The sequence below is a fragment of the Sapajus apella genome, unplaced genomic scaffold (assembly GCF_009761245.1).
Source record: "Sapajus apella isolate SASKATOON/1434 unplaced genomic scaffold, GSC_monkey_1.0 scaffold33, whole genome shotgun sequence".
In the NCBI taxonomy this organism is placed as follows: Eukaryota; Metazoa; Chordata; class Mammalia; order Primates; family Cebidae; genus Sapajus; species Sapajus apella.
In genome coordinates, this window is record NW_022436973.1 from 16,846,601 (window position 1) to 16,869,013 (window position 22,413).

Here is a 22,413-nt window from a genome sequence, read left to right on the forward strand (position 1 = left end):
CCCTCCAAAATCCTCTAGAACACATTAAGGAGCTGAAATTGTGTTAAAAGTAGATAGTTGTCCATGATTGAGGTTTTCTAACCTGATAATCCCTTGCCACTCACCTTTTGCTTGGTGCAGGTGAGGGCTCAAGCTAGGGAGCAATAATGGGGCAGGAGGGCTCAGTGGCAGAAGTGGAGCCTACCTACATGTGATGTTCTCTGAGGGGTCATATGTTTAAGTGCTAAGTAAGTCCACTCCTGCTTTAACAGTATTTTGATCTTTCAGAAACAGAAAATGGTTTGCATATTAATCTTTAAATTTCAACAGGTTTTTGGGGAACAGGTGGTGTTTGGTTACATGAATAGGTTCTTTAGTGGTAATTACTGAGATTTTGTGCACCCATAACTCAAGCAGTACACTGTACCCAATGTGTAGTCTTTCATCCCTCACCCACCTCTGACCCTTTCCCCTGAATCCCCAAAGCCCTCTGTATCATTCTTATGCCTTTCCATCCTCATAGCTTGGCTTCCACTTATGAGTGAAAACATGTATACATATGAATTATTTTCATAGCTGTGAATTACAAAGTGACTGCTGGAAAGAAATTTCTTTGATAACATGCAAGACATATCAACCTTTAGGAAAAATATGTGTGTGTGTGTGTGTGTGTGTGTGTGTGTGTGTATACACACACAGTTGTGAGGGGGGAATACAGAAGCCTGAGGAAAAGAATATATAATCTAAGTGGGTTTTTCTCTTTCATGAACAATAAATCTGTTTTAGTAGGATTTGTTTTTTACATATTACAAATATGCTCCAGAGCAAAAGTCTTCTTCTTTCTTATCTTTAATGCCTCTGAAATAAAGTACTTCTGTTCTTACTAAGGGGCAGCAAAGAGCAGAAGGTATTTTATTACTACTGAGAATTTAACATAAACAGAGTTAACATCATTAGCCCTAAAGAATATAAAAGCCCTGAGAAATAAGAGGATTAGGCCATCCTGGGATACTTGTAAATTAAGGACTACATAGTAAGGATTTTTTCCCTCTCTCAAAAGTGGAACTTGTCACTGTTTTCAAGGACAGAACTAACAGAATATATGATGGACATCTACAGTTTACCATGCAGAAAAGCAACAACTTCTCCCTTAGCAGGAAGTGCTATCCATATACAACAATTTTCAGGGAGAGTTCAGCCCTTTTGGCTCAAACAGTAGTAGTTCTGAGGTCTGGGAAAATAGAAAACAAAATGGCAACATGCACAAATTAAGTACAGTTTTAGATAGAGGTCACAGGTTATTCAATACTGGTCTCTCCCGGATCTTTCAAGGTGTTCTTCACCCAGGGCTTCCCAGTCATAGAGGATCCCTTGTCTTTAAATTTAAAGTCCTGGGGTTCCAGAGTGGGGACCATGAGAATGGAGGCTTGGGTTGACCTCTTCCTCAGCTTAAGTTTCTTCTTTGCAGGAATACTCTTTGAGTTATTTCTGTTTAGCCAAGATGGGAACTCAAGCTGGGAGCACAGGGGAAAGAATAGAGAATCTTTAGGTCCTCTGGAGTTGCCTTCGATTATTGGTTCTTAAAGTATGCTACCCAGACAGCAAATATCACCTGGGACTTCTTAGAAATGCAAAATCTCAAGCCCCATCCAGATCTAAATCAGAAATTCTGCAGGTGGGGCCCAGGAATCGACGGGGTATCATCCAGCTAGCTGGGTGATTCCAATGTAAGCTAAAGTTTGAGAAAACAGATCAAGTCTCCAGCAAAAAGGAAAAAAGAGGGAAGAAGAAAATGGTCTTTTAATCTTTATCCAGCCCAGGCCCATTTGCCAGGGAAAGAAGCTGGCTAGGAATTTGGGACTAAAGCTTGGGTAAGTAAGAAAAAAAGTCCATTTGTCTAGAATGCACACTTTTCTCTGGAAGTCCATGGAAAGTCGAGGCTATGGAGACTTTGAAGGCCAGTATTTGCTTTCCATCCAAGACCAAGAGTACATACTGAGGGCCTGAAGTAAATGAGTAATTTCCTCAACCATTTTTTCAAGTCTCATCCTTAAGAGTTAAGTAAGAAGAAACCAGTTAAGAATGACAGGCAACTTGAAGAAAGTAAATACAGGGTGATTAAGTCATAAACACTCAGCCAACACAACATCCTTTTAATCTGCAATGCAGACTTTGCAGTCACTTAAATAACCTCAAGCAGTTACCTCTTTTGGCCCAAACCTTTATGCTCCCTGTTAACTATAAGCTATGAATGCTAATATTTCTCCTAAGAACTCAGGAAAAAAATATTGGGTAAGATTCAACCAGCAAATTCCTTTAAGTTTAAGGAGAAGCAATTGACAAATGAGCTGAGAAAGATTATGTTAAAACACAAGGATTCTAGAAGAAACATGCCCCCAGCTGCATTGGAAAGCAGCATCTTCCCTAACCACCTTTCCCTTTAAATTCTCCTCTCTGGATTTATGAGACTTGATTCCCTGCCCCTCAGTACTGAGCATTTTGCACATTTCTCTTTGCTTCTCATTCACTAATTTATTGGTTATTTACTCCCCTAAACTTACTGGTTATTATTTAGAGAAACTGGGTCAGGAATCACTCTGTATTTTCACTTAAGCACCTTGTACTTCCCTTCTTTGAAGAACTCACCACCCTACATGGTAAACAGCCATTTGTTTATCTGTATCATCACTATATGATGACCTCTGTGAAGACTGGGGCCTTGTTTGCTTCTATAGTGTCCAGCATATAGTAGTAAACAATGAATGAATAAAAGAATGAATGAACGAATATCTTACTCTGTGGAGGAGCTCCCAACCAACTCCCAAAACAAATCAAGGCAGAAAGGACAATGGACTCTTCTCTTACACAAATGCACATTTATTCTTTTCTTCCTTCCCTTCCTTTCCTTCCCTTCCTTTCCTCCCCTTCCTTTCCTCCCTCCCTTTCTTTCTTTCTTTCTTTCTTCTTTCTTTCCTTCTTTCTCTCTCTCTCCTATTCCCTTCCTCTCTTCCTCCCTCCTTCCCTCCCTTCCTCTCTTTCTCTTCTCCTCTCTCCTTCCTTCCTTTCTTTCTTCCTTCTTCTCCTTCCTTCCCTTTCCTTTCCTTTCCCTTCCCTCCTACCTTCCTTCCTTCCTTTCTTTCCTTCTTTCCTTCTTTCTCTCTCAGACTCTATGTCACCCAGGCTAGAGTGCAGTGGCACGATCTCAACTCACTGCAACCTCTGCTTCCCAGATTTGTGATTCTCCTGCCTCAGCCTCCTAAGTAGCTGGGATTACAGGTGCTTGCCACCACACCAGGCTAATTTTCATCTTTTTAGTAGACACAGGGTTTCACCATGTTGGCCCAGCTTGTTTCAAAGTCCTGACCTCAAGTGATCCACCCATCTCGGCCTCCCAAAGTGCTGAGATTACAGGTGTGAGTTACTGCACCTGGCCCAAATGCATACTTTAGTATCATTTCTGTCTATACTTGCTCCTCTCTCCAGTATCTTGAAATTCTTTTCACAGTATTTTGTTCTCAACTCATACCCTGTTGCCTGCCTGCTGCAGGCTCAAACCAGACCTGTAGAATTGAGTTTCCATTCTTTACCAAGTTTTACAGGCTTGATGGTGGCTATCAATAATTTCTAGAATAAACATCCCAATCACACCTCCTCTGTGGCCTGAACCTTTGACCTCCTTAGACCCTCTGACCACTGTCCCTTAGTAAGGGCTATTCTGATTGGCATCTGGGTCCTCACTGGTGGGGCCTGGACCTGGACATGTTTTTATGGGGTGCATCGTGTTCTTATCCCTATAGACTGTCTCTTTAAAGGAGACCTTCTGGGCAGCTCAAAGTCCCCCCGTCTCTTATGCCCTGCCCTCTTTACTTTGCCCTTCATTTGTCCTTGGACTGACTGCCACAATTATTAGGCAAAACATCACCAATATGAATCATCTGTGTCAAGAGAGAAAGCTCTTTCTAGAAGCCTGATTTTGCTTTAATTATTGAACTATTTCAAAAGAAAGATTTTTATTTCATCTTCGCTTGAGTGAGCTCTCTGAAGGTTGCCTCAGGCATGAGTGTGGATTAAGCCTGAGGATTTAAAATGGGACTTCACAAAAATGGGCAAAGTGCTTTGGAAAGGAGCAGGCATAAATTTAAGGATTCAAGGCATCCTTTATATTGAAACTATTTTCTGATTAAAAGAAACAAATATACACACACAAAATGAGCTCTTCAATTTAAGCAAAATTCTTTGTATTTAAAAATTCTCCAAGCTATTTTATAAATAAGTCTTTGCTATTATTATACAGGAGTCATAAGAAGAGGATAAAGCCTAAGACCATGTATATTAGAGCTGATCCCAGACAACAGAAGGAGAAAATAAAACATTCCTCCTCAGGTTTTCAAGCTGAAGGATATCTGAAATCAATAGTCTTCACGTGTTCATGCACACAGGGGTACTGCCCCATGACCTGAAAGTAACCTTTAGTCAAAGTGATGTCACCTACATAAATCTCAAATCTCACACAAGGTTATTTATCTCCTTATGTATTCAAAATCGTTCCACCTGGAGTTCAAAAGCTTAAAGTAACTACAGAGGTGGAACTAAGAAGATAGAAATAGTGAGAAAGAATTACATGAAATTTGAGGTTTGGGGAGGTTGATTTAATATTTTTAGACATGCACATTATTTTCAAAATCTCTAAACCTTTCTTCCTCTTTGTGTTTTTATGCCCAAAAAAGGAATCAAAATCGTTAATCTCAGTTAACTTATATTAAAAGTGTTACCTTTTCAGGCCCCTCCTCCCCAGGTTTGGCATTACTAATTAACTATTACTTCAAATAATGGGAAATTTACTCTGTAAATTGGCTTATGCAGTGAGACTGCACATAAAAACTAGGTGTATATTAGACGCTGTCTTTGGCTTTGTCCAATAGACCAGAAGGGAGACTGGAATTGAGTCTGTTTCATTCACATCAGAATAGCAGCAATAACATTCACACAACTTGAAATAAATCTTCTAATGTGACATTGGAAAAGCTAATTAGAAAGATACAAATTTTATGGTTTTATAAGTAATTTGACCATCTTTAAAAATGAGTCTGCCTTTTATTATATATTACACTGTTTCTGCAATTAATATTAAATTAATATGAGCGGTATGGCCTGCTGGAATGGAAACAGAAGGGCAATCAGAGATGGATAACCTGCATTCCAGCCCCAGCTCTGTCCCAACTAAGTGTGACTTTGAGGAAGCCCCTTACCCTTTGAGTCTTAATATCCCTGTCTGTGAAATACAGAGGTTGAAACAGTCATTTCTCTGATGCCTTCTTAGCTTATATTAGTTTGACTAAACATAATTTGAGCTCCTATGAAATATAAACGCTATTTAAGATCCATATATATCCTTCCTGAAATATATTTCCAAAAATGAAAAAATGAAAGGCACATTCAGATGGGCCAAGTAAGATTTAAAACAATGCATTACTATTGTGTATTGAAGGGTAACTAAAAGAGTAATGACGTAGTGGCATTTCTAGAACAAATCTTCAGTATCAAAGCACACTTTCAAGATGCCAAATCCTTGCCCAATTCTTGTAAGGTCAACAGTCTTCAAATAACTGTCCCTTTCATAAGATGTGTGCTTTTATTGGATTATTTTAAAACATGTTTGCTTCCATTGCTTATATAGACACTGAAAAACATCCCTCACTCTAACAAGGCTCAGAGGCAATAGGAGGGATATCAAAGGTCAGAGAGTTGGATGTGAAGCGACTGCCAAGAGTTCACATGGTGTTTTATTTTAGTAAATTTCTTTAACTTCTAATTCAAACCATATCTGCAGGCTGGGGAAAAAGAGAGAGAAAATGGTGCTTCTTTAACTAAGTTCCCTGCCCCCTGTTAGATAAATCCTTGGTTTTCCCAAGTGTCAGTACTAATAAACAGTTACAAAAATTGCTTTGATCCTAGTGTCTGCAATCAGTCCTTTTCTGAAGGGATAATATTTGATCCAGCATATTCTAAAATGCTACAAGACTGCAGCAAGTTTCAAAGACACATCAGAAAGAACTCAACAGCCTGACCTGGAGACCAGGAGGATGACATTCTCATTAAGCAAGAGATGCTGGACTTTCTGCAGTAATGAGAAATGAAACTCATCACTCTGCTCTAAAAGCTTATGCTAGTGGCCATTTACCACTGACCCGACACACTTCTAGAAGCTCTCACAATAAAGGCACCCAGCATCCACTTACTGTTTCACCAATTACCAAGTATTTTTACATACTCTCTTAAAGTTAGAAATCTTAACCAGACAAATGTGGAAAATAAAGCTCAGAAAGCTTAGAATCCCCCCAATATAGTAGAATGATTAATAGAACTTAACAAATCTTTTGACTGTACACCCTCATTGTCCGTACTTGGTTCTCATGAAGAAAGTTCCTTAAATTCAAGTAAAAAACACTCTAAAGATATGGCCTAAGACCAAAATGAAGGAAACGCATCCTTTCTTGGGACAGTATTTAAACTGCTTTAATAAGAGGTAGTTAAATCAAAAATAAGGATTGCTTCAATAAAGGAGATGGCCACATTACTACCACTATCCAATTTACCACTTTAAAATGACCTGAGGACAGAGATCCTAGTAATCTCACCATCAACATCAGTGGATATTTTATATTATTAAAAAAGCTAATAAATTCAAGTTTCTTTCATTCTTTAATTCCCTCGTAAAATCATTCATTGTAAAAAGATTACTATGTCTTTAATTCCTGGCTTTGTTTGTAGAGTGTTCCAAATGTGATAGAGAAAACTTAGTTTTATAAAAACATCACAATCTAGCCACTTAGGTCATAACATTAATTGGTCTACGAGGCTATCTTGGGAACATCTGTAGGGAGTATTTTAATAAAATCATTGTTGTTGTCTATATTTAGTACTGGTGAAATCACAATTGTGATTAAGCCATTGTATATATATTTTTATTTTTATTCTGCCCTATTTGAAACCAATCCCCAAGGTAAAACAGGAAAAGAGATAAGATTCAATTATGACAATTACACAAATAATAAGTTAAATTGAGTTTTGTGGACCAAATATCTACTGTCACTCAATTAATTATTGTGTCCTGAAGTAGTAAAGAGAAGAAGGCTTATAATTAAGGTACATTATGGCCATCTATGTTACACTTCCCATGGCCAATTTTTGTGAAAAAAAGAAAATAGACTTTGCTTAATACCCTCACTTACTGTTAACTCACTATAAATGTCTTAAAATAAGGGATCTAACATATATATTCTGTTCAAAATATGCCTTTTTGAGTAGCTGAAGTTTTTGGTCTTCAAGTTCAGTGTCCTTATGTGGGTCCTGATCTTTCTTAACCTTTCTAGAACAAAACTCCTACGTTCAGCGTGATCCTCTTTCCACATGTGGCAGTCCCTCCACCTCCTCTGTCCTTTATCCTTTTTGGCTCTCAGTATTCTCCCTCCCAGGGCAATCCTGTGATATCACTCCTCTCCTCTCCCTTCCAAAACTCCCCTCCCTCGTTTTCAGCAGCCTCCTAAGACAACTCCATCAGTGCTCCCTCCAGTATTCCAGATGTCCAAATATGTCCTGAGCTGTGCTCACTGCTACAAAAGGACTGCTTTGAAGAATAAGCCAAATTACCAAGATTGTTGGAGAAGTGAGCAATGCAAAGATCGGAGAAGTTAAAAAAAAAAAAAAATCAACTACAGGACAAAGTAAAATGGCTTTTTTATGTGAAAGACATCTGAGCTTTTGGTGAACTCCAACCTTAATGAGCCAATGGTGATGAGGTACTTGTTGAAACCTTAATGCAGTGTTAGGAAGGTCACGGATCAAGGGATATAACAATATTAATGAACTTTTAGATCCTAACACAGCTTAGAGTATTTTACACATTTCTGTGCCACCATATTAAGAACCATATCAACAAAATAGAGGGATGTTGAAGAATATGAAAGTTATAACATTTAAGCAATAGTTGATCAAAGACAATCCTAGGGATTTCAGACTTAATATGAGCTCTTCCTGTAATAGAATGGGAACAGATGCCAAGAAACCTTAGGTAAGCTGGGCAAGATGCCACAATCCTGCCGGTGGAGCTGCAATAGAACCACAGCCTTGAACTGCCAGTCCAAAACCCAGTCTCACTGGTGCAAAGGGAAAACATGCCTTTGAAAATTCTATCTGTTGTCTAGTTTAAAAATATGGAAATTACTGTTGTATGCCTTAAGGGAAAGAAAAAAACGAGATCTGAAGAAATGAGATATAAGATTAAACCATGAAATGCAGATAAATCATGGATACTCTCTTTCAAGAAAGTTCCCATCTCTTCTGCAGTTTATATCACAAAGTAATTTTATTAAGGTTTTATGGAAAGGTCACTATTGCATTTCTGTAATATTAAAATCTATCTTAGCATACAGAAATCCCTCATGAGCCTGAAATATTAGTTCAAGACTAAGTTTATTAAGGTTTTGGCATGACTCAATATTAACTTTCTCCAAATATTACAACCATTTTCAAATCAGATAAGCAGTGGGATATAAAACTGTGGCTCATAAAAATAAAATCAGAAAAATGGAATCATTGCTTATTAGTTCTTAGAGATTAACTTTATAATCTAAAATTGTGAGGGAGCTTATCAAAACAGTTCATTCTGTATTGGCACTTTCATTTCACAAAAGCATCAGACAGTAACATGGTTAAGGTCTTTGTAGCATATATCAAAGTAAACTGATATTTTAAGACAAATTCAGTTCAAGTGCCAGTAATAACTTCAGTCATCATCACAATCCCTTCTGTTTCCTAATACTGCCTGGTATATCAGGTACTTGAGTCAGCTGAATCTGATATCTTAAGTTTTCTAACTCATATATTCCAGAAAAGGTATAAAGTTTATCTGATAGAATCAGATAGCAGACAATTGTTATTTGGCAATGTGTGAATTTACTGTCATGATTTTTTAAAAATAAAATCTTCACCATTAACAAACATGCTGAAAGCATGATGCTCCTGGTGAGAAAAAAACAAAACATTACCTGAAATTCACAGAGCACCCACTATCTCAAAGCATCTCGCATAAGTATGGTATTCTTTGACTCACAGACTAGAGACCTGGCAAGAGATTGAAGAAGTTGCTTGGCTTATAGCCAGGTCTCCAGGAAGGTGACCATGGAAGTCTTTCTGGTGATTTGACCATACAGATCCCAGGGGATGGAAAGTCTATATAAAGATACTGATGGCTCTTCAAAATTCCCTCCTACTAGATCTCAGGCCTCTTTCCTTCATTTAGTTCTCCGTGGACTTCAGCAGTTGATTAGAATCCTCTATCCATGAAGTCATGACTCAGAATGACTTCACTGGCATGGTCTTAAAAGACTGTGAATCCCACTGTATTTTGTGGTTATGTTTGAACCCAGATGTAGTACCTCAAGATACATTCTTAGTTCTCTGCAGAGTGCTATGTCACTTTCTTAAGCTTAAGCAGTTAACTCCACAACTAGCATCTTCTCTCTTGGTCTCGTGGAATAAAATACTGAACCTGAGCTATTCTTTGACAATGGGACAAAAGGCTTTAGGCCTGAGAAATAGATGTAAACATTGAAATAAAACCAGAGCCTTCCCTAATTATTACCTTCCAAACTTAATTCTATCTCTTCCACTTATACCCATAACAATCTCCTCATATGATAAATACATACTTCTTCAGCAAAACTTTTACAAAGAAAGTATGAAGGTTTTTGAGGGGAGTTATATCCCAAATGTGTTAATTATATTTTAGCCTTTTTGATTATTGATAAATTACCCAATTGTAGCCATCTATGTCCAAGAATTTAAAAGTAGATGGAAAAAACCCTAAAACTCCTAAATTCCAGGCTAATTTCAAATACCCATCAACACACATACTTACAGAAGATATCACACATTTTCATGAGACACATGGATTCCTTTTAATGGCAAAGTGCACTCCATGTGAAAAGGACCAATTTAAAGAACTGCTTCAACCAATTACTGTGAAGCCAAAAAAGAATCCCACAAACTATTTCAAGGAATTTCCCCATCTGAAAGAGACATGCCTATAATGCCACTTTGCAAGAGGCTCCCAAGGTAGAAGAGATGATGCCTACACGTTTATGGCATTGTTCTATTTTGCAATAGACATGGACACTATTTTCACTGCTGTATAGCATTCTAACCCCTACAAGCAAACACTGGCCTTGCCCCTGGTCTGGCTGTTCACTTGCTACCTGGAGCCATATTTACTCTGGTCTTTAGTTTACCTGTCAGTGGAATGTTCCAACAAACTCTTCTAGGATCTAAAACATCTTTTTTGCTTATTTTGTTTATGGCCCCAAAGCATGAAATTGTTGATCATATATTTTCAAAGTTGTCACCAGGAGAACTATTTACTGGGTCACAAGGAGTAGCAAATATCCTCTGTAATGTTTATTTATTTAACTACTTTCCTGTGAAAGAGAAACCTCAGAAAGCAGCTCTACAATGCAGTAATAAATAAGCATGTGCCCAAGCATATCAACTTATTATTAAAGAGGCCCCCTAAGAGGGTTTCTAGATTTCCTATGAATTCTAGTATGAGAACTATACTACGCCAAAAAGAACTTAGTAATTCAGGCTTTATTTAGTAAATCAGGCTTTATTTACTAAAGGCCACAGAAAGTAAAAATAATTAAATTTTTTCTTTGACTAAACAATGCACACCACAGCCAAATATTAGTTACGTGAAACCAGTAAGTTGGCTATAATCAAATTATCTTGAAAATAAACAAATGTGTTCATAACAAGGCTGGTTTGCCGTGGTTAAAATAATGCCATTATACACTGACTATAATTATATTTTTTAAACACAAAAATATCTAAATTGTTTACATTTATTATGTTACTTTTGTAACAAATTAAAAAAATATATTCCTAGCACACTTACACAGAAAATTCCTTGTTCTTGATGGTTTCCTTTGCAGAAAATAAGTTTGTAAAAATAACATATCTTCATGCAGGATGTTTTATCATGCTGAAAGTGGAAGTTCTCCCCTCCCCTCGGCATCCTCCCATTTATAGTTCTGTGACATCAAGGCCATTGTAATTTAAATAACTGTTTTTCATTTATAACATATAACGAGTTGGGCTTTATCGAAGCAACTTAGGCAGAGCTCTAGGCCTTGTTTAAAAACTAATATTTTTGAGAATCTAAATTATAATGAAAGCACTACATAAATAAGGGACATGCTTTTAAAAGGATTATATCTGGTAAACTGGCAAAAATTACCAGCAAAAGCTATATAGTCTATTTATCTTTGCTCTAATCATCTATATCCTGTGGAAGAAAGTATTTCTATACATGCCATACATAGTGATGATTTGCAAACACAGAGTCAATCTTGGAAGTAGATTTTTCACAGGGGGAAACAAGGTGAGAAATCTATTTTATGTCGGAGGAGATGGTGAAAAAAGATCACAGACAGATACGTACATTTCCCCTCCCTCACCTCTTTCTTCAAACCCATATAATTCCCCATACCTTTGGTTCTTTATCCTTTCTTTATATGGCTCCTCCCCTCCCTCGGGATATAATCCAATCTGTACAATACATAATCTAGCCTTGTATCTCTCTCCATTCATCTCCTATTCCTTTCTCATGCTCACTTGACTCTAACCACATGGACTTTCTCCTGCGCCTCATAGAGGCCACTTGTAATTCTGCCTCAGGGCCTTTGCAGATACCATTACCTCAGTTAAGACCGTTCTTCCCTAAATATCTGCATGGCTCACTGTCTGCAGATCATAGTATAAATGTCACCATATGGAAGATGCTTTTCCTGGCCACTCAGAACAAAAGGGCATCTCACCACCACCAGGATCTCTCTTTCTTGTTACCTCCTAGATTTTTCTACTTAACACACATCAACAATTTGATCTCTGGTATTTTATATATCTTGTTTGTGTTTTCCTCTACCAGAGTAGTGACTATATATATTTTATTTTCTGCTATGTCTCTGTCACATAAATATGTGGGACACATAGTGGGTGCTCAATACAGACTTGAATGAATGAATGTATCCCTCTTCTGACATTTCTCAATGAAGGAATTAACAGAGGAATCCATATATGACTGTGGCCTTAAGTGTTGGTGACCCAGGGATAGAAAACAATTAAATGGATTATGAAAAAATATAGAAGGGGAACAAACTAGGACATTAGGGTTAAATATAGCCTCCTCCTTCTTCTTTATCAAGGGATGATTTATTATTTCACTGTGTCCCTGCAAGACTAGATACTACACAGAATTCAGTAGCAGATAAGACACAGACTCCATCCCAACAAACTCAAATCTAGCAGAGTAGGTAGACTATTCAACATAAGCAAAATAATATTTTACAGGAATTTAGAATCAGCAGAGATGACCCCTGGCCAGGACAGAAAAGGGTAGAAAGGCCTCCTGGAGAAAGCTTTTGAGCTAGGCCATAAAGGATAAGACTTCTTATGTGAAATGCAACATGTAATGTTTGAGACTATATATGATCAGCAGCAAGACATCATATTGCTTCTGAAACTTTAAAGTACTTCATACAACCATCCCCCAAATCCCCACCTATTAGAAGATCAGCCTTCAGTCACATAGAATTGAACATGGAAATTCAGGGTGTCTTTGAATATGGCTAACTCTGAAAGGCCTCAATGGATTTTATTAAGGGAAAATAAGTGAGACAGAACTTTGTCATGTGAGACAAATGTAACATATAATTGCACAGGGGGCTTTATTTACTTACCATCCTCCTTTGCATGCATCCTAAGTTGGGGGTGGGGGAGAAGGAGCAGGTATATGACTAGTTGAGGCTGACAGTTTCTGCCTGAAGATGAAGTGTGTCCTTTCTGGGGTGATACATTTACTGTTGCTTCTCCAGGCATGGTAGACCAAGCATGACCACAACATCTTCCCCTCCCTTGATCTTTCTCCTTTGTAATATGACTACACAGCTTCTCCCATCAAGATATAAAAACTACCATTCCACATGGATCTTGAATATGGATTTTAGACATGTGACTTGCTTTGAAACAAATCAGAGGCATGAAAAGCCCTTGTACATTGAGGTTTTCCTTCTTGTTCTCTTTGGAACCCTGAGATTATCATTTAAAAGGTTAAGACAACCTATTAGAAGATGAGAGGCCATATAGAGAGAAGACTCAGTCAATCCAGTCATGCAGGCTGAGGCCCCAGATATGTGAGTGAGGCCATGCTATATTATCCAGCCTGAGCCAAGCCAGCCATGGCCAGAGAAACCACCCAACAAATACAGAGAATTGTGAAAAATAAAACATGATTTTAAAAATGTATACAAAATTTGAGGGTGGTTTGTTACACAACAAAAGCTAACCTATACACCTGCTAAAATAGGCTGAATTGGATGAGAGATCTCTGTGGGGCTCTGGTAAGTGGGCACTGTGATTATGTTACGTAAATGACATTATTAAAGAGTATTAAGGAGATACAGGGAAGAAGAAAGGAAATCTAGAAAAAAGGTGAGGAGATGAAGCAATTAGAAGCTTGCAAAGCAGTCCAGGGTGTGAGTATGGGTGTATAATAAAGTTAAAGTAAACCATCTGTGGCTCTAAAAAGTACATAAAACTGTAACATCACTTTTCTGGATGACAGGAATTATTATGAACACAAATATGTCAACTTATTTTGAGCAACCTGACAGAGAAATGTTTATATCCTATTTTTCTCTGAATCTCTTCTACCTGCTTCTCTCAAGCCTCTACCTGGAAGAGAAACTGGTACTATAACAGGTGATTAGAGAATCTTGGATGAAGGAGTGAATAACTGAATGAGGAAAGGAATGCCTTAGTCATCATGTCCTGTGATAACAAAGCTGTGTGTCTACATTTTGTTCTGTATCTTTTTTGATGCCAGGCTTTGCTTTCTCCCAAACTGTTCCTGTTTATAGTTCCTATTCTCTTTAGAAGAAGGAACAAGGGAAAGATTATGTGATACTTAAGAATCAGTAGGCTCTGAGTGAGGGAAGCTGCATTTTCTAATAGCATTTTATAGCAGGGACTGTATAATAGCCATTTACAACATTTAACTGTATTTTTCACTTCTGGATGGTTTACTTTTTGTTTAACTTGGATGGCTGATATTGTTAGAAAGTTGATATCTAGATAAATAAAGTAGTCATGGAATATTTATTGAAATTTTAGAGTGTGTTTAATTCTTCAATGCCAATTTTTTTTTTCAATTAAATAAGAAGGAAAGATATCAGCCATTTAACCACAGACAATTTTCCAGGGAACCTAAAATATAACTCATTCTTAATTGAATTTTGCAAAATAATTCAGCTCCACATTTCAAACTAGACACAAACTATCATTTTAAATATAAAACCTACATTTTTTTTTTAGCAGTTTGAGGTAATAAAATATTATATGATAAACCTAAGAGTAAAACATTTTAGAATACAATTGTGTTTTTATATCTATTTTGCTTTACAGTTCAATTACTTTGAAACTCTCAATCTGGAGTGTTTTCATTCCATCATTTTAGCCTAATATACAATGACTTATTTTAAATATTTTAATATGCCTAGCCTACAGACCTGCTCGTAGTAAGAAAAATATTGTTCCAAAATTTTATTTTGCATGCATATCACTTGGTAATTAACAGATTATTAATAGTAACATTTTAAAATGATTAAACTACTTCTAATACTGCATTCTGAAATGTTCCTTCACATCGAATCTGTATAGAGACTTTATGTGATGGTGCTATTATTGTGTCTGTTTTGAAGGTAGGGAAATTAAGCCCTCGAGCAATTAAATCACTTGTCCAAAGTCACAAAGCTACTAAATGGTGAAGCCAATATTTGAATAAGGTAGCCTTATTCCAGAGTTAGTATACGTAACTGTTAAGAAATTCCACTTTCTCTCAAAAATTTAATACAACAATTCTTTGAAAAGGTGAAGTTCATAAGAAAGTTTAAAGCATGATTTAATATGGGACACTAATTCCAGAGAAACTTTCAAAACAGCATTTATTATGTAAAATGTGGTGTACCTCTTTTTTTTTTTTTTTTTTTGAGCAGATGTTTATTTGCCCTAAGCTAAGAGTCTCCTTCCTGTCGCCTTCCTTTGCTGAACTATAATACAAATATACCTTCAGGCACTGTTATTCTGAACACATGTTCAGCATACAGAATGACATTTCTAATATACTACCTTCTGCTGAGATTTATGTGGGATTTAATAGCTGGATTTACTGCAGCATGCTCAGTAAGGACTGTATCTCCCTCGAATTCAATATTTCCTCACAGAGTGAAATTTAACAAAGAAAAGATGGAACCAAAGACAAGAAGAGCTGACGGAAAGCAGGCTAGGTTCACAGTACACAATTGATAAGTCACAAACTTGGGTGTTTGGCAACACTAAAAATCCAAGCCAGGCAGGCATCAGTTTTCTTGCCATTTTTCTTCCTAAGGAGAATGCTTTCCTGTTTGCTAACTTCAACTAATAGGGGATGAGAAAACCAGTGAAATTAGGACAGAGACACCCACCTCCCTTTTTTCTGTCCCCGGCTCCCCTGCCATTCCATCTTTCAGATCAAAACAGAGAACACAGTATCTTTGTCCTTTGATAGGTCTTCCTGCCTTCTCTTTCCACCTTGGAAATCCAACATGAAGAACCAGTGTTTTGAACCTTTACTCACAATCCAAATTCCACAGGAAATGGGAGGAGTACCCATGGGCTTCGAAATTCAATGGACCTCCTTTCCAGAGGCCAGAAGGTCAGTGGCCCGTTCAGATTCAACTTCTCAGGGGATATGACCTAAGTAACTAATTAATCTTTATTTCTAAGAACCCCACAGCCCCTCTTCTAATCAGAAAGCTGCTTTTAATGCAAGAGTCTTTTGGCTTCTAGCAACTGAACAAGTTGGTCCCCATCTTGGCTTATTACAAGTGCCTTGGCTTTACCATCTGTGAAATACAAAGGGGTCTGGCTGGCCAACAGCCAGTCTGTTCACAGCAATGGAAAACATGAAACACCCTACACTCCAGCAATAGGGTGGGGTAAAGTCAACTATGACAAAGCCATAAGGCAAGACAGTACAAGGCTGTTAAATGTGACGGTCCCACAGAACTTTTCATAACGTGGGTAAATGCTGGTAGTGTTTTAAATGAAAAAGTAGAATGCAATACATGATTTCAACTACTCAAAAAAGGCACAGAAACAAAATGCAAAAACTTGAAGAAAATATTCAAATGTTAGCCAGTGGTTTCACTGGGGTGAAGGTCAGCATTTTTTTCCTTTTTCAACTTTTATGTACATTCTAATTTTTAAAATAATATCTTACTTGGATTTAAAAAAACAATCTTCAAAGGAGATTAAAATGATGATGCACTTTTTGGAAGTCAATTACTGATACCTCTAAAATATCTTTCATATCTCAAATTTCAGCTGAATTTCCTGCTAGTCACTCTCCTATTTTCCCTATTGTTCTCTCTGCCTAAAATGAATCTCCCATTTCTATCTCCCCATCTTACAATACTGTCTATCCTTTGATGTCTAGCTCAAATGTCAACTCCTTCCTTGAAGTTTTCTCTAATTCTCTCTTCCTTTAAATCCCAGTACTTTATGCATACTTCTCCAAGGCAATGAACATTTCTATCTAGGACTGTAATTATTTTAAGCTCATATCTAAGTCTGAAAGAAGTTTCAGCCACATGAGAAACTGAATGCACCTTTTACACTCTGCATAATACCTTGCACATAGGAAGTATTCAGTGAATTTACAGATAAAGGAATACACATAAAGGAATACATGGCAAGCAAACTGTTTAATTTTAGGTTTAACTTTGTAATCTGTCCTTATAAATGTTCCTATTCTTTAATCAAATAACATACTCCAATTTTTTCCCCAAATTTCATAAAGTTATTAGCATCTTGCTTCACTGATGCCATACAACATAAAACATATCTCTCTTGCTTAGATGTAACCACCTAAGAAGGGAAATACAGAAAAGCTTTTATTTAAAAAAAAAAACCCAGTGGGGAACTCCGTGAGGGCAGGACCTGTGAATCTTTCATTTTTGTGTTTTCTGGCACATGGTAAGTTCTCAATGCACACTTGTTAAACAAGTGAAATGAAATGAATGAGTGGATGAACAGGCATTGTCTGAGTGAGACAGCCTGCCCTAGTCATGGCCTGTATGGACCCGTCCATTCTGCGTGTTAGGTGTCATCAGGTGCTCACAGTGACTGCTATATTCGAGGACACTGGAAGCCAGGCTCTCATAATCTGCTCGTTGTCAAATCCAATGAAGCTCCCTCAAGTTGTAAGCTGAAGGTTATGATATCTACCCAAAGGGTCCTTTTTAGAGTAGTAGATTAAACCCATGCATAGGACCAGCATCTAGTAAAGCATGCCATGAATTGTCATGAGAGAGCTCACTGGAGTAACTATGGGTGAATTAAAAAGCAAACATTTTTGTTCAAACCTTTTTCTAAAATTTAATTTTGGAACTTTGTAAATAAATTTTCTGTGCTTCTCTTGAAAAGAAGTACTTGAAAATGTAGATTAACTCAGTTTCTGGATGTCCTGTCTAAGCAATGTACACTCTTAAATGCAATGCTGTTCTTATCAATCAAATCTGGTCTGGAAACCTTGCCAATAGAACATCAATACTAACTATTTTCCAATTGGACTGTAATGAAATCCACTAGCATAAACATGAAAACCCCTTCCCGATTTACAGAGCATTTCAATTTGTAGTAGAAGGTTACTGACAGGTATTAAAGTCTTGCAGTTCACAAGCCACCTCTCCCCTATCCACCAGGTATTGATATACGAAGCTGTAACTGGGAGAGCCCATGCAACTGGAATTCTGTTTGCTCTGAACATAGGCACGTCTCTGTCCTCTGTGTTCATATCTCTAAGAAAGCAACGTGAAAACATTCACTCTGAGTGGCTTGTGAGATTTAATTGAATAAAAATAGCATAAAGTTACCTTCTAAGGCAATGTTGTTGTGGTTGCACATGGTCTTGTACTAAAACTGAGGTACTGTTCCTAATTTGTTTATTCTAAGGGAAATCACAGACACAGAGCAAAATGATCAAGTGAACAAAACTTGCAAACAACAGTTTTATTTTACTGTTTCAAAACAAGAGTGCCTAGTCTGTGTGCCCCTTGAGCTGTGGGCTTCAGGCTAATTCCTCCTAGATAGGAAAGCTGTCTTTGGCCTTCTGTCACAGTACTTGGGTCCCCTCGGTCATTATGCCCCTTCTCTCCTCCCTTCCAGTGACTGAGCTTAAAAGCAAATTATCATCATGAGACTCACAAAGATACTGGTCTCACCAGAAGGAAGACCCTCCCTGACACTCATCAACTGTTAAGACTCTAACCAGCAGTTGCCCTTTTGTAACTGTGGTGCAAGGTTAACAGCTGATAAGCTGGTAATTAGACTACTGCAGGAAATCTGGAATTGAAGGTCAGATGGCTTGCTATTGTGCATCTTTAATCTGGCTTTGCCCTACCTATGTACCATAGCAGGAAAACTGCACGGGCCGAGGCTAAGAGCTCAGTATTCTTATGCTCTCAGAGAAAGAAACAAAGCTGCTCATTTTAGAAAATCAAATCACCAGCCACAAATCAAAACAGCAAAGTTCTCTTTTCATGTGTTTTTCTCAGTCCTGTTTGGCTTATCTATGGAAACAGCTCATGCTTTTCAAAAAAAGGGCTGAGCAGTCTTTCGATATTACGTTGCTAAGTAGTCCTTTCTAGGTTAAACGTGTTTACTCTTCAAAAAGGCTGAAATTTTACTCCAGTGGTTATACCCTGTAGCGAACATGCAGCAAATGTCCTTCTCCCACATGGAAGGAATATGACAGTCACAAAGCAGCACCAGATGGAGAAGCCGGTTTCCAGGAACCTGGTCCAGGGCTTCCCAGACTTTACTGTGCATCCAGGTTACCTGGGGGCCCTGTTAAAATGACCAGTGTGATTCAGCAGTTCTGGGTAGGGACAGAAATTACACATTTCTATTTCTTTTTCTTTTCCTTTTAGAGAGATCTTGCTCTGTCGCCCAGGCTGGAGTGCAGTGGTACAATTATTGCTCACAGCAGCCTCAAGTGATCCTCCCACGGATAGACCCTCCCAAGTATGATACTGCAAGTTTCTAACACGCTCCTGGTGATCTCAATGCTGCTGGTCCATAAGCCATATTTTGAGTAGAACCGAATTAGTTGGTATTTGAATCATCATTTCTGGAATTGCTTCTTATCAAAGGACTAGACTGTAGTCGTGAGCTAGAGGCAGGAATGACATGTATGGTATGATGAGAAAAAAGAGTAGGGTCTAGGAATGGCACAGAAAAAGGCTGGAGTTCTGGCTCTACCATTTAACAGCCACATGACCTTGGACAATAATAGGGTCCCATTTGATAATATGCCACTTGTTTCCTCCACACCAGGTAATGCTGTCTCATCACGGATATGGTTTCGCTGTGTCCCCATCCAAAGCTCAACTTGAATTGTGTCTCCCAGAATTCCCACGTTGTGGGAATTGAATCATGAGGGTCGGTTTTTCCCACGCTATTCTCATGATAGGGAATAAGTCTCACGAGATCTGATGGGTTTATCAGGGGTTTCCACTTTTGCTTCTTCCTCATTCTCTCTTGCTACTACGAAGTAAGAAGTGCCTTGTGCCTTCTGCCATGATTGTGACACCTCCCCAGGTTGTGGAACTACAAGTCAAATTAAACCTCCTTTTCTTCCCAGTCTCAGGTATGTCTTTATCAGCAGCATGAAAATGGACTAATACAATAAGAAATATCATAAATCAATGTTCATGTGGTTGTTTAAACCATATTTCCTACTGTTTGGTAAAATTCTAAAGAATCTCTATTACATTCAAAGAGTTCTGAATTGGAAAGATTTTTTTTCAAGTATCTTAAGCATGGTTATATTTTTCTTACACTTGAATGACAATTATAAAACTAAAAGGGACAAAGAGGAAAGAGACCAAATAATTAGTATAGATTTAAAAAATTTTAAATAAGGTAGGAATTTTACCACTTGAAATCTGTACTGTATAGAAAAAGCAAGACTGTCAGATAATAAGGGATACTTGTATCTTTATTTGCTCTCTTGAGTCATAGAGAAAACCTATCAGCAGAGAGAAATTCTCAAAAGAAACACAGGCCAGGAGCGGTGGCTCACGCCTGTAATCCCAGCACTTTCAGAGGCCGAGGCAGGCGGATCACAAGGTCAGGAGTTCAAGACCAGCCTGGCCAACATAGTGAAACCATGTCTCTACAAAAAATACAAAAAATTAGCCAGGTGTGGTGGTGTGCACCTGTAACCCCAGCTACTCAAGAGAATTGCTTGAACCCAGGAGGTGGAGATTACAGTAAGCCAAGATTGCACCATTGCACTCCAGCCCTGGCGATAGTGTGAGACTATGTCTCACAATAAATAAATAAAATGCCTGTTCCTCAGGTATCCCATATCAAAAACAAAGAATAGAGGCAAAGCACAAGGCATGGTTTTCACAGGACAGAAGATGTTTTTCTCTTTAACCCTATGTGGGATATTTAAGGAGAGAATGTGCCATTATAAAAAAAGCATTGCCCAAGGCTAATGGAAATAAGTTTGCTGTTCCCAAACATGTGTTTACATGTGCAAATAAAATAGGGTCAGATCTGATAGTCTGGGGTGTAAGTCATGTTCAGTCTTAATACCTAAGGAATATGGTGCCCATTATGATACTGAAGACGAGCATAATTTCTCTCCTCCTGCATTGCACTCTCTTTTTTATGGCAACTTAAAGGGATCAGTATTGTAATTTTTAAGAGATGACATACAGGAAAGTTTACTGAAAGCATCTGTCACCACAAGTAGTGTAAACTCAAGAAACTATAGCATTAGAAAGGAAAGTCAAATGGACCAGGAGTCCACAAAAAATCATGCACATCTGTTTCTTTGACATTTAATGTGCCCTTTCCTTTATAAAGAAAAATGAACTGTAAGAACAATGAAAAACTGGCCTGCAACAGGAACTGCGTTTTTTTCTTTAAAATACTCAAAATATGACTCTTCCATCTAATTCTTCTATCCAGCCAATCAGTTATGAAGTCCTGCTGGATTCTACCCCTGGATCTCTCTGGCATCTGCCCCTGTCTTACCCTCACCCTAGGTGGAATATTAACCCTTTCTTTCCTGGTCTGCTGCAAAGCTTCCTAGTTAATATTCCTGCCAGCAGTCTTCCTCCTGTCCTTTCTTCCATTCTCTACACAGAAGCCCAACTAACTTTTCTAAAAATGTAAGTTTTTTCATGTTACCTGATTAAAGCCCTTCACTGGCTCACAACAATATACAAGATAAAAACTCACATTTAGTAATAACAAGGCTTCACAAAGACTTACATAATCTGGTTCAAGCATCACACTTGTATCATCCACTCCAAACACACATACACCCACACACTGCAACCACAACAACCAGTTCTGTATAACTTGACACCCTCCTCTTCCTCCTCCGTCACCTGGCAAATTCTTACCCATCATCCATGATTTAGCACAGATGTCACTGACTCTGGGACCCTTCTCTAACCCACAACTTTGGGTGAAGGACTCATTTGGGATCCCCTGCCTCTTTCATCTGACCAGTACATACAAGTATGGGCTCTGGAGTCAGACTGCCCAGATTCAAATAGGAAGCATGCCTTTTAAATGGTGTGATCTTCAGCAAGTACTTAAGCTCTCTGTACTTCAGTTTCCTCATTTGTAAAATGGGAATAATCATAATGCTTACTTCAAGAGGCCTGTTTTGAGTATTAAAGGTGTTAATATTGAAATGACTTAAAAGAAGGTCTGACGTTTCATTATTGCTCGATACATATTAGGGAATGGTAATGATAAAAGCGGTAGTGACATCATTCTCTTCTCACACTGTAAGTCTTTTACCCTTGATTGTATGCTTTGCAAAAGCAGGTCTATGATTATCCTTCCTGCATGGTACTTGACCTACGTCAAACATGCAATGTATTGTTTATTTTCAAATAAGTATATGCTGAGGATTAAAACTAAGAATGTTCCCATTCCTGAAGGGAAGCCAGCCTTTTCTGAATCACATGGGTACATTTTCTTCTATGTAACATTAAAGTATTTTCCAAAAACAAAATATAGAAAGTACCTTCTATGTATCCAACACTGCTAGGTACCCAGGCAGGGCAAAATGAAATGAAAAAAATAATCCCTGTAGCTAGAAGCTCACAGGTAAGTCAAGTTCACTAGTAACAGTGAACAAACTGGGTGGGCCTTTTCATTAGACCAAAGAACAAACTGACCTTGCCTGATATCATCCAAGACCATCTTTTCATTTTAAGGGTATGCTATGAAATTTGTCACACTTCCCCA

The 22,413-nt window shown here is 37.9% G+C and overlaps 1 protein-coding gene across 14 annotated transcripts in view; it reads right to left on the reverse strand.

Annotated features, from left to right (window-relative positions):
• Window positions 1-22,413, reverse strand: part of PLCB4 (phospholipase C beta 4) — a 393,998-nt gene that overhangs the window by 171,436 nt on the left and 200,149 nt on the right. For 3 of the 14 annotated variants that reach the window (XM_032295430.1, XM_032295441.1, XM_032295431.1), the window contains exon 1: window positions 15,555-17,749. The exons of 9 other annotated variants lie outside the window; for them this stretch is intronic. In XM_032295430.1, coding sequence (XP_032151321.1) covers window positions 15,555-15,587 — 33 coding nt within the window. In that variant the 5' untranslated portion in view covers window positions 15,588-17,749. Of the gene's footprint in view, window positions 1-7,366; window positions 10,896-15,554; window positions 17,751-22,413 lie in introns of those variants that run through there. 2 more of the 14 variants (XM_032295436.1, XM_032295435.1) reach the window with 2 other exon arrangements.